This window comes from Phaethon aethereus, assembly GCF_964289735.1.
Source record: "Phaethon aethereus genome assembly, chromosome: 5".
Taxonomy (NCBI): domain Eukaryota; kingdom Metazoa; phylum Chordata; class Aves; order Phaethontiformes; family Phaethontidae; genus Phaethon; species Phaethon aethereus.
In genome coordinates, this window is record NC_138579.1 from 56,298,497 (window position 1) to 56,310,988 (window position 12,492).

At 43.9% G+C, this 12,492-nt stretch overlaps 1 protein-coding gene across 1 annotated transcript in view; it reads right to left on the reverse strand.

Annotated features, from left to right (window-relative positions):
* KCNC1 (potassium voltage-gated channel subfamily C member 1) overlaps positions 1–11,587 on the reverse strand; it is a 112,741-nt gene extending 101,154 nt beyond the window's left edge. Inside the window, exon 1 of the mRNA XM_082000008.1 lies at positions 10,086–11,587. Within this exon, the coding sequence (XP_081856134.1) occupies positions 10,086–10,655 (570 nt within the window). The 5' untranslated portion in view covers positions 10,656–11,587. The remainder of the gene's footprint in view (positions 1–10,085) is intronic.
* Between the last annotated feature and the right edge of the window lie 905 nt (positions 11,588–12,492).

Below are 12,492 nucleotides of genomic sequence, written 5' to 3' on the forward strand. Positions count from 1 at the left end.
TTGCACTGGCTGATACAGCTCATACGCATACTGCACCTTTGGAAGAATCATAGCTTTTGGGTGATCTGCTCCAGTCCAGGCTGGTTTAGGAAACACTACATCCGAGTACAGTGTAAATTCTTCCCAGAGATACTTACTGTTACCTTGCTGGTTTTATGGCAATACCATTTAGAGGTATCAACAGAGATTATAACCTTATTGTGCTAGTTACTGCAATAAACACATTGTAAGGGAGAGCCAAAAAAATGCAAAGCAAGTAACCTGAGAAAAGTTGTTTTCCTATTTTGAAAATTACATTCTAGGATTAAATGTCTTGTATGATTCCACACACAGTAATATTTGTAGAAAATGAGAAGGGCTGAAGCATACCCAAATGACATGGCTTAATGAGCTAATGTAACGTGGTGTTTGTGTGCTTGTGCCATGGCAAATGTTCATTTGCTGAGCTATATGAATATGGCCTGCCTTCGTACTACTGTCATGCTGTAGATGCTAGCTGAAACCCTTGAGAGGATTCTTCAGAGGTAATGTCCAAGCAAGTAGGGCACACAAATAATGACTTTAGTCAGATCTGCTAAGAAATGCTTGCTTGATAAGCTGCATTAATTCAGTTGCTTGCAATCATCTGTCCAAATCTCAGGTTTGGGGTCTTTTTTAGTTTTGTTTTGTGTTTTTTTTTTTCTTTCTAGTGAATTCACACCATGTAGGTCTGTGTATATTTCTGTGGCCATGTGTGGACTGTTCTGAATGAATGTTAAAGGTCACCTATCCTGCTGTGCTAGCCAAAGTATCCTTTGAGGACAATATATGTGCAGTAGCTGACGGCAGTACACATGTGAAGATAAATTTGTGTTTTGGAGTTGCAGATGCTATAGAATTGCTATTGAATTTCAAACTTTTCATTTCCCTTTAGTTCATGTCACTGACACTTACAAGGTAAAATGAGCTTCTCTTCTTAGCAGAGCAGGTTCTCCAAAAGATGTTTTCTTTAGAACAGTGAATGCACTTTTGCACTATTGATTTCCTGCTGCTTAGACATAACTAACACTTCAAGTAATCTATACAGTTCTGAAATTTACATTAGGTCTTTTAATAAAATCACTAGCACCTTTGGGATTCCTTGGTCGGATAAACATTGAACTCCTATCAGATGAACACTAAATTTCAATATAGCTTAAGCAAAGATCAGGTATAAGCTGAGCTGCTGCCACCCCAAAAAAAAGAAAACCAAACACCACCACTACCCCCCAGCAATTGACTCAGGCTGGCATCAGTTGAGCTATCATAGCATGGTTAGGTTGTTCTTGGTTGTCCTTACAAAGTGCTTTACTGAAAAAGCCCAAGTTAAAATCAGTTCTGCAGTATGCGGGACACATTCTCAAGAAGTGCTAAGACGTACTGTCACTAGATTTCTTGCAAAACTCCACACTATAAGCAATGGGGAGATCCATGCTAAAAAAAGAAACAGGAATCGCACAATGTGGCTGCTATCACGTTGTCTTGTTTTTAAGAGTAGAGATCAGAGGCTACTGGGAAGGCAAGCCCTTTTGCATTGAGTATTGTGGCAATTACACAATTGTCCTTGTCCTGAAAAATTTTGCCTGAAATAGGCCTGCATGGGTCTCTGTCTGGATCCCACTAAAATCAGTGGTAGCTGTGGCAGAGGCCCTGTGAGGTGGGCTGGGATTTTACTGATGGTCTCTTAACTCCTTGCCCATGTCCTTTTCTGCTAGAAGACATGACCTCCCTTCCGCTGGAGGTTGTAGGTGCTCAGCATTTTTGGGGCTTTCTCCCTATTCATTTTTTTGAAGTCTGTTACCAAATTAGAAGCATTCCGATTGAAGGTTTTCACTTAATAACTGGGTAAATCACAAAACTGGCCTCTACTACCTCTACCTGTCAATTGATCCAGTGTAATGAAGACTGCAAGGATCCAAACAGAAAAACAGAACAAGGTTACTGGAATGAATTTTCGAAGTGAAATCTGCAGCTCAATTTCTGATGCATGTCAAATAATGAGCAACCTGAACTGACTAGATCTTTCTGTATTTGACGAGGGAGATGCAGGTAATGTTTTCAATGTGTTTTTGGAGAGCAAAAGGAGGCAGGAATAGGGATTCTGCTGCAGTTGAAACAAGGAGCTATTATTCTGTTCGTGTATTTCTGTGCACATTTTTAATTTTTTTTTTTTTACAAATGCTGAGTAGATGATCTAGGAAATTCAGGGAATTAGGTGGATTCAGTTTGGTTGTGCAGACGAAAATGCTTGTCTTAGCTTGTGTTTGTCTCTGGGAAATTATAAGACTCGGTAGGAATAGGTTTTGCCTTTGTTATTTAAAACCAAACAATCCATCTTACTGCTTCTTAAAAGGGACATTCTTTCCCATGTTTTCAAGTAAAAAGCCAGTAGGATATTTTAAACTGTTTCATGCAGGCACAACACCACAATAATCTTGACCGAACATTTTCTCAAAGTAAATCTAGCAGTGCTAAGATTTACTGCTGCTCCTGAAGTATCAACATAATTACGTAAGTGTGTGGCAGCAGCGTGTGCCTGTGTTGGTAGCTCGTGTGCAGCACACACATCGCTGGCTGTCTGCAGTGCACTGAAATCAGAGATTTATTGCATTTACAAAGGGCCATTACAATGCAATTTTAACTTACTGTCATTAAAGGGTCTTATATCATAAGCAATCACTGCAAAAAGCCTGGACTGAGATTTATTCATAATTTTTGTAGCATGATTTATTAGAGCCCCCATTATCTCTTATAATTCATATCTGAAAGAAATGAAAATCAGTTAGGGCCTAGTCCTTTCACCTTTACACGTGTGGGGTAGCACCTTGTTCTCAGCCCGAAGGAAACTGGGATATTCCTGGAGTAAGCTATCACTACAAGAGTAGGAGTAAAGACAGCAAAATCTGGGTCCTTACTGAGCACAGGGGAGAGATGTAAAAATTATTCTAGAAATGACAGCATTCAGTTTATATTCCAGGAGGAGGGGGTGGTTCTCCATAGATTCATAGATTTCTGTGATTTCATCCGATCTTAACACTCCTGTGTACCATTTGGACTGAATCACGTATTTATGTAATGCAATATTCAGTAGAGAAAGCCAAGTCAGCCTTCTAATACTGTTCTTTCCTCAGATCAAATTCAGCATATAGTAACGGAGAAGCTAATTGTAATGCAATTGCAAAGATCTCAAAATGGCTGTTCTATTAGTCTTATCCCCCAAGAATGCACCGAAATTTCATAAAATCAAGCCTATACAAAATGGAAACTGAGTTTTGCCATCTGTATTTGCATGAGAAAGAATTACGCACTTGATTATCAATTAGGGCCCAATTTTTCAATCTGAATACCCCTGCTTGCCCTTTTTATTATGAAATACAGCGCTTGGGTATGATTTGGTTCAACATTAATTGAAGTCATATGGTTTGAATGGGGATGTATTCTGTAGTCCTTTGCAGAAAAAAATGCCAGTAAGATCATGAAGAGCTTTGTCAGTATGAGAGCTCTATGTTTTGATGCAATGTGCTAAAGATGCTCATGTCTTTAAATGATTATGAAAATATATATTTGAATATGCATGTTCCTAATAAATTGCTGAGATCTATTGTGCTTCAGTGCCTTGGAATGGAAATATGCAATGTATGTATTAAAAAAGCAGTACTCTGGAATTTATTTGCTATCCTGAACCATACTGCAGGAAAATTCATTTTTATCTTTGATGTTGGTGGTAATTTTGGCACTGAATTTCAATAACGGTAAGGCCAGGCCCTCTGCTGATTTGCTAACATCTCTCCTTATGTTAAAAGAAAGGCAATATGTATAGACTTTACTAAAGTACTACCATAAACATACACAGATCAGTCACTTATTTTTAAAAATAACAAAGATGAATACCATTGAATACTTCACTGCACAGCAGAAGGAACAAGAAGATGGAAAAACAGCTTTCCTAGGTATAGTCTAACGTATCACATTATTGTGAGCAGTTCTAAAATAGAAATATTATGATTGATCCACAGATCTTTTTATCCTTTGTCTCATGATATACCAACAGAGAATACCAGTATTTTGTTGCCTTTTTTCCTAACGAAAACCAAAATAGCAAATGTCAGAAGAAGGACAAAGAAAATACTTGAAGGCACATAGAGATGGATTAAAGAGAGATGGGACCAAATATCATAGTGAAACCAGTCACTAAATTCATATCGATTTTGGTGGCATCAAGGTTATGTTTTCAGAAGTATTTTGGGACGGTTTAATTTTGGAGTCCTTCCTCATATGGAAATCCCACTCAGCATCGTAGGAGGTGGCAGTGATAGGAAGGCATATATATGTGTATGCATATGATGGTATGATCCATACAATCACAGCCTTGGCTAAATCAAGTAAATTTTGTAACCTAGAAACATTAAAATTAAGTAAGATTAAAAAAAAAAAATTAAAATGGCAACAGATGCTGTTCTTTTTTAAGGTTTTAGAATAATAGAAATAAAATTGGAAATAGGCAATGGATTAAAAAAACCTTCCTTGAATTAAAACTGCTAAGTCTATACTAGCCAGCCATAGATTTGTCAGGTGGATAACATCATCCCTCTCATCTCCCTGTGAGGCTGTGACTTCAAAGAGATTGTCAGGTGTTCTGGGCAGACATCGTATCTTCCTGTGTGCTTCTGAACAAATCAAACCAACGAAGTCATGATTCTGCATGGCTGCTATGATCTTTTTTTTTTTTTTTTTTTTTTTTTGCGTGTGTGGTGGTGATAGTGGTTTTAAAATTTATTACTTCTGAAGTCAGAGGGACAATTCCCAGGAGTCATCTGTGACTGTGCCTGCTCCCACCTTGGCTAATTCAATAGGGACTGAACTTGGTGTGAGCAGTGAACACTTTCTAGCTGGCATTGCAAAGGCTTCTTTGGACAGGACACAGAGAAGACTACACCATGCTTACTAATGGGTTATATAAGGATTTGCAGTAACATGTCCCTGGATGGGAGAAAATAGGAATAAAATGGGATTTTAGGACCTATATTAATAATGAATGACAGAATGGTAGTTAACAGATGTCTATCTGTAATTACATTATAGTGCAAATGCAAGGGCAACTTCATTTAATGTGGAAAGATTCTCATTTTTCCAAAGCTGTAATGCAGAGTGCAATTAAAATTAGGCTGTCTCATTAATTGTCGAAGTATATGGGTGAGAATTACTGCAGCCAGCTTCAGTGCAGGATCAGATATGCCTCTGCAGGGAAGACCCTGTAGAAAGGCCTAAGGTGTGAGAGCAGCTCCATCAGGGCCCCTTTGATGAAATCCCTCCCCGGGGAGAGGGGTGCCTGTGGGTAGGAGGGTGTGTGGGGCGGCTCTCCTCTTTCCTCTCTCCCTGTCTGCTTACGCTCGGCAGGAGCCCCCAGAGCACTGTCCTTGAAGCACTCCTGTGCGAAGCGTGTCCCGTGTCAGACAGCCGCCAAGTAAGCTCCCCTTGTGAAGGGTGATGAGTATCTATTCCCACTCCCTGATGTTTTCCCCCATTCCTGACCTTAGCTGTACTGTGACAGGGTAAAGGATGAGCGGAAATTACCCCAGCCTCTAAGCCTTGAGACAGTATGGTTATTCAGGAACTAGGATCCCATAAGCCTTGTGGTACCTACTGGAGGTAGTGCATATATAGAAATATCAGTTTAAATGAACACAGCAAGCTTGAAATGCTCTTGATTGTACAGAAGAAAGATAGAAGAAATCCCTGGGGAATACCTTTTTCTCATCTCTTCCCCATTATCTTTTTCTTGTCTCACTCTCAGCGTCAGAAACTTGTCCTTCAAAAATCACCCACTGAGGAAAGCAGAACCTTCTGCAGGATGTGAAGGGAGAACATGAGGGAAGGGTGAGTGTGAGTTTTGCCATAAGCCTTTCCTCTTCCAGATCAGAGCTGTATAGCATATGCCAGAATGGCAAGTCAAGCTGTTGAGGACTTTCCATAGGACCCCAATCAGCTTTTATTTAAAAACAAGTAAAAATGTTTATTTGGAAGGACTATAAAAGCTTTCCTGAGGGTTCATTAATGAAGCTTAACCATCCAATTTGAAAATGAGCGTTAGCACAGAATCTGGGCTGAAAGCTCCTGCTTCCCAAACACTGACTAACCGAACGACTGTGAATTAACACAAACGCAACCTTATCCTGCTGGGGAGGAGAAGGGGGCAAAGATATCTGCAGGCCAAACTCCACAGGAAGTCAGTGGGAGCTTCGCTAGTGTAAGAACAGCATGGCCAGACATAAATATAAAGGAGAGAGGAAGCTAAGAAAGTATTTTTCACACATTTGTGTACTGAGAGGCCTATGAAGTCTAATGAGTGGAGGAGGCAGGAACTCTTACATCGTAACTCTCAGATACGCCGCTTTAGTATATCTGTGTAGCTTTCTGTGTGACTCTAAGTATACTTCACCTTTTGTGTCTACTTATAAAAAATAAATTTAAGAAGTTGCCTGACGATGCAAAAAAGACAGTTCCAATAAGCTTTAAAGAAACGTCACACCAATTTAGGTGCACAATATCCATTGACATACAGTGATATTTAGCTGCCTTATTAGATGCTTTTGAAAATACAGCTAGATGCCTGTCTGTCTGCATATGCACCAGTGTCTCTGTAAATCTGATCTTTTCCATCACCTTATCTGTTATTCTGTTCAGACCTCCAGGTACCAGACTTTGCCTCTGTTATCCGAATGTGGATTCTTTAAGTTACAGAGAAGTGTGACGCCCATTTATCTTATTAAGATAGGTGTCTAAGGCAATCTGAGTTAAAACAAGCTACCTTTTCGTATTACAGATTTGGAAGACAAAGCAATTTTTAAGTGTTTTATGTTTTTAGAAAGAACTACCTTATTTAAGAAATTAATGTTTAGAAAACTAGAACTTCATTAAACTCCGACACTGTTGTTTTAACAAGAAAGAGTTGGCTATGTTGCACCTAAAGACAAATGATTAGTGACTGGGAGCTTATGCTTTATCAAAGTAAGTTTAGAAATAGACAAAATGTGCAGAGTTAGCTGATTTTGCCTGACCTACACAAATGCTCTTCCAGTCTCCCCTGGCTGTCTACAATGAGATCAGATGTAATTTAGTATGAGTTAGGTGCTGGTGAAGTAAAACAGTCAATTGTACTTGTATTTGTAAGCAGTGTCCATCAAAATGCTCCAGGAATGGCTAGATTTGAGTAAATGCTGAGCTTTAGACCGTTCCTAAACATTCACTGAATCAGTCTACCAGATATAGTCCAGAGAAATCTTGCTTTATTCAGGTATGCAGGTTTTCATTTAATCTTAATATTCATATACTGTATTCCTTTTACTTGCCCAAGTGTAACAGTATAATGGTTATGTAAACTGATGCTTATATTAAGATGTTATTTTGACATACATTTTGATGCCATATGTAAACACCAAACGTGTATATAATAACCACTATTAGTACAAGTCTCAGATCCAGTTAGGATGACAAATTTTTTATGATGTATTTTGTTGACAAAATGGCAATGTGAATTTAAATTTTTGCATGACTGAAAGTTTGTAATTGAAAGTAGCGTACACAATTCAAAGTGAGGCAACAGTGGATCTGTTGCCTGACTCAACTGTACTAAGGATTGCTTTAATATACTGTTCACCTGTTAATGATGCTGTCAATTATTTTACTGTAAATTAGCTATTGTGAGTTTGAGGTCTTTTTGCAATGTCTGCGTTCATTAGGTTACAGGAGCATAAATCAAACTCCCATCTCTTCTTACATCCATAACCATAACATATGGGTTTTATTAGAAAATGTTAAGTGTCTTATAATGTCTTCTTAATGGACAATGTGTGCATGTGTTGATGATGAAAGCCATCTTCCTTCATGCAAGATATTAATGCATATGGCCTACGTCTCCATAGATACAAGTTAAAGAATCATACTTAACCCATGAAATATTCAGTATACACTTCAACTTTGCCCAGAATTCATACTTCTCTAGCATAACAATCCTTTAAGGAAAGAAAAAGTTAGAGGTAAATCAGGGGTTGAATTCTACCAGGTATGCACATGTAATTGTGAATAAATGGCATAACATCTACTGCAAAAAAAAACCCCAAACAAACCCAAATCACTTTATAAAATGCCTATTTCTAAATGAAAATACCCATAGAGAATTAGAAAATGGAATTTATATCTTCCTAGAATTCCAGCTTGTTCATCACAAAGACTCTTAATATGGGTTATAGATTTTATCCTCCAACCTAAAATGTCATGATGCTTCCAAGCAAAAGGCTGTTTTAGCCTCTGTTTGTATCCTTTTCATTGGGACAGCATTATCCATTTGGCTTTTGGACCATTCCACAAAATCTTGGACAAGCACACTGCCCTGACTTGAAGTGTGTTTTACCAGCAGATTCCTGGGCACCAGAGAGATCTGCTATTCAAATCAACGCGTGGTAACATTGGGCTTGATTAAAGGAAGCTAACTAAGCCTTTTGAAGGATACCCTCCAGCATTCCCTCTCCATTTCCTTGTTCCCTTGGCAGAAATCAGGGATTTGAAAGCTGCAATTCAACAGCATCATCCTTTCATCTCGTGGTAAATATTTTATTATTCCTTTATCCTCCATGCTGTTTAAAGGAATTCATTTAAAATATTAACTTCTTTGTTCAGGGAGGAAATCTCCAAAGGGTATGCAAACAAGAATCTTTAGAAATGCACCAAGATATAACTCCAGGCTCTGCTCCAGCTTTCCCCATTCATTCAGTCTGCAGACCTGGCGGCTTCCTGCTGGAGACCTCTGCTGAGACCGAAAGTCTCCAGCAGCTGCTCTTCCACCACCCATTCATAGACGACCCGCTCCCCTGTCCCCGCTCCCTGCATTTCCACTTCCCTTTCCTTCATCCATCCAACTTGCTCCCTAATCCGATCTCATTTCTTTGATCCTCCTCAGGAACACTGATTGTCCTCCCACACCAAAGCACCACTTGTCCCTACAGAGGGCTGACAGCAATTATGCTGTAACAAAGGTAGGTTTAAGAGAGGAGTAAAACCTATCCAAACCAACTTCTTTGTGAAGGCACTATCCTTCATCTATTTTCCTGCTTATCAATATGGGTATCTTGGGGGTTAATCCTGCTGCTGCTCCTGAAGTAAATGTTTTCTCGACTTTTGACTTCAGGAGCAGAATCAGGCCCTAATTAATGTAATTATCCTCATATGTAATAGCATGAAAGGTACCTACTTAGAGGAGTCGGGTGACTGTTTAAGACCATCTTTATCCACAGCTATGCTGTGAACTGCACCAGTGTGCATTCCCTTTCCAAAACAACCGCAGGCACCAGGAGGGGAGGAGTTGTCCTTCAGTAGCCAGGCAAGAAACCTGTAAAACACAGTGTCCCTTCTACATGAATGAACCCTCTCCTCTGATTAATACTTTGCATTTCCCACAAGGGAAAAGACAGAGTGAGGAGGTGAGGAACTGAATTACCCATTCTCAGAGAAGCATGATCATAAATATTTAACATGGTACGTATGAGAAGAGAGAAAGGAACAGACTCCCTTTCCAGTCCAGGCTGAGAAAGCCTCCAAATCCCCTGGTCTCCCAAGGACTGCCTGCTCCCGTGATCCTTTCTCCGTCTCATAGATGGGAGAGAGCCGTTAGCTCATAGGAGAGCTGGATAAGGTGCCTCTCTACTGGGGGATGACTGTAAAAATCTGTGCATGGATGGAAATTACCTGGTATAATGGAGATCTCCCTGGCCCACAAATGGGACCCTGCCCCAGGCTGTGGGTTTTTTAGGAGCCTGTTAAAAAATAAGGGTCTCTGGAAGCCCACAGATGAGTACATGAGCTCATGCCTTGGTGTCCACTCGTGCCCCATGCATCGGGCCTGCTCAAGTGCATGGGTTATGTCCCCATAGCCCGTGCGTGATTTTTGTATGGCTAGACACATGGATGGCTGCTCTGCTTTGCCAGTGGAGATAGCCCTGATGATGTTGGGAGGAAGTGGGACTGAAGGGAGGTTCTAGTGTTGTGATGAGGGAGCTGATTGCATAGCTTACCCTTGCATATCTGGAGGAGTAGGGATCCTCAAAGAGCGCCCAGATGCGGGGCTGCCACCGTCTCCAGAATCCCCCAGACCTGCCATCTGGGGAGTCACTAAGTGCTAGGCGTTTTGTCATCTCCAGCTCCTCTTCACCATCACCAGAGTCTCCGGTGCCATCTATGTCTCCGTCCTCGGCACTGCTATCCAGGGGTGCCCCACCAAAGCTGTCCAGAGCCTCTTCGGCGTCACGGTGCTGCCGGTAGGTCATCCAACAGCAGGGCTCCACATCGGTCTCATCAATGCCCCAGAAGGCCAGCTCCTCCTCATACAGGGGCCCGCACACGTCCGCGGGGCAGTGCAGCTTGCCTGTGCGGTAGTAATTCAGGATGTGGGCAAAGACGCCCGGGTGCCGGTCAAAGAAAAACTCATCCGTGCGGGGGTCATAGTCGAAGTGGCTGTGGGCATCGGGTTCGGCGATCCAGGCCAGCCGAGTGCCAGGCAGGGTGCGTAGGGTGCTGCGGTAAGTCTGGTGCCTAGTCCCTCCCACGTTGATCACAATGCGGTCGCTCTCGTCGCCCTGGCCCATCTCGTCTCTTATTAGGCATGTCGCAGACTCATCCAAGCAAGCACGGCAGGCAGCAAGCCCGTAAGGGGACGGCTGCTCGGCAGCAGCCGGTGCCTAACCCGAGCCCCGATCCAGGCCCGCGGGGACGAAGGGCCCCGGCCAGCTCTGCTCTCCGGGGGCCGCTCCGAGGGGAAGCCGGTGCCGGTGGCTCCCGCCGCTGCGCCGCCTTCGTCTGAAGTCAGACGCTCGGGGGCCGTGGTAGCTGCAGCCGCGGCGGAGGGGCAGGGGCAGGGGGGGCCATGCTCGGGCAGCGCGGGCGCTGCGGTGCCGGGGCGCAGGGACGTGCCGGAGGGGGAGGGCCCTTCCCTGGTTGGACGTGGCCAAAAGCACAAAAAAAAAAAAAAAAAGAAAAAAAAAAGAAAAAAAAAAAAAGGAGCAAACCCGCGGCACCGGCGCTGCCCACAGGTGCTCCAGGCGCGGGGCTGCGGGGCGCGGGTGCCAGCTGCAGCCCCCGCAGGGGTACGGCGGGGCTGTGCCCGCGCCCTTCCCACCGGTGCTGAACGGACAGCGCCGCGCACCGACCTCGCGCCGCCGCCGCCCCCGCCCCTGCGGCCGGGCCGGGTCGAGCGCGCTGCCGGTGTGGGCGGCGGGGACCCGCGGCGCCGCCGCTGCCGCTGCTCCTCCCGCCGCCGCCGCCGCCGCTGCCGGGCGGCTCGGTGCAGCCCGCCCGCTCGCCGGACAGCGCCGCGCAGGCGCGCTGCTCCCGCCCCGCCGCCGCCCTCCGGGTCCTAGCGCCGGCCGCGCCCCGAGGGCGCCGTCTCCGGCTCCCGCCGCCCCGACCCCCTCGGTTCCTCCGCCGCCACGTCGCGTACTTCTTCCTCACCGGTGCCGGGGTAGGGCTCCCTGCTCCGGTACCCCCGACTGGAAGAAGAGCGCCCTCATCCTCCACTCACATTCCGAGTAACCGGGCTCGCTCCTTCAGCGGCGCGGTGGTGGCACTGATGATCCTCTTCGGGAATCGTTGGGTTGTCTGGTACTGCCCCACACTCGGCTCTGAGTGACCCTCTCCAGCGCTATTGAAGTAAGTCATGGCTGTTTTCGTCCTTCGTGGTCTGGACTCGCTGAAGGGCAAAGAGGCAAAATTCAAGATCTCACCGGGCATAAATCTCTCATTTTATGAGCAGGGTTGCCTGAGGTTTGCATTTCCTACTGCATCGCGTCTTTACGTGGTCCCACACACCTGCTCTATTTCTCCATCTTCTATTTTTCTACTGTTCACTTGTTTCTCCCCTAAAGCTTGGGTTGTTAGGAGGCTGCAATTCGGGTTCATGTTGTTTATTCTTTTTTATTCTCATTTATCTGCAAAGAATGCTAAGGGAAGTTTCACATCTGCAAAAAGAGCAGTTTCTGCCCTGTGAGGAGCTTGAAGAATAGCAGAGAGATGATTGTGTGGAAGGGAAGTAACAGAGGTATGTAGATACATTCTGTATTTCCTTTTATTTCCTGCTAGTATCCCAGGAGGAGTGGGCTTATGAGAGAGCCTGGAAAGCCGAGCTGTTGTGGATGAGTCATGGGAGGTCGTGTCATGATGAGTGGAGGTGGAGAAACATGTGATTGAAGTGTATAATGTTGAGGAATTCTGCTGGAGTGCAGAAGTGGTAGGGACAACATGATGCTCAACAGAAGACAGTAGCCTGGGGAATGCAGTTATGTTGAGCCTTGAAGGAGGACAGATTCAGATGTGCTGGAACAGTAGGTGAAAAACAAGTGGAGGGCTGCCAAGGAGTGAGTGGTGAAGTCAGTTTTGTGAGAGGGGAGGTGTTTGGCCATTCACAGCTTCCTTGGGTTGCAAAGGAGC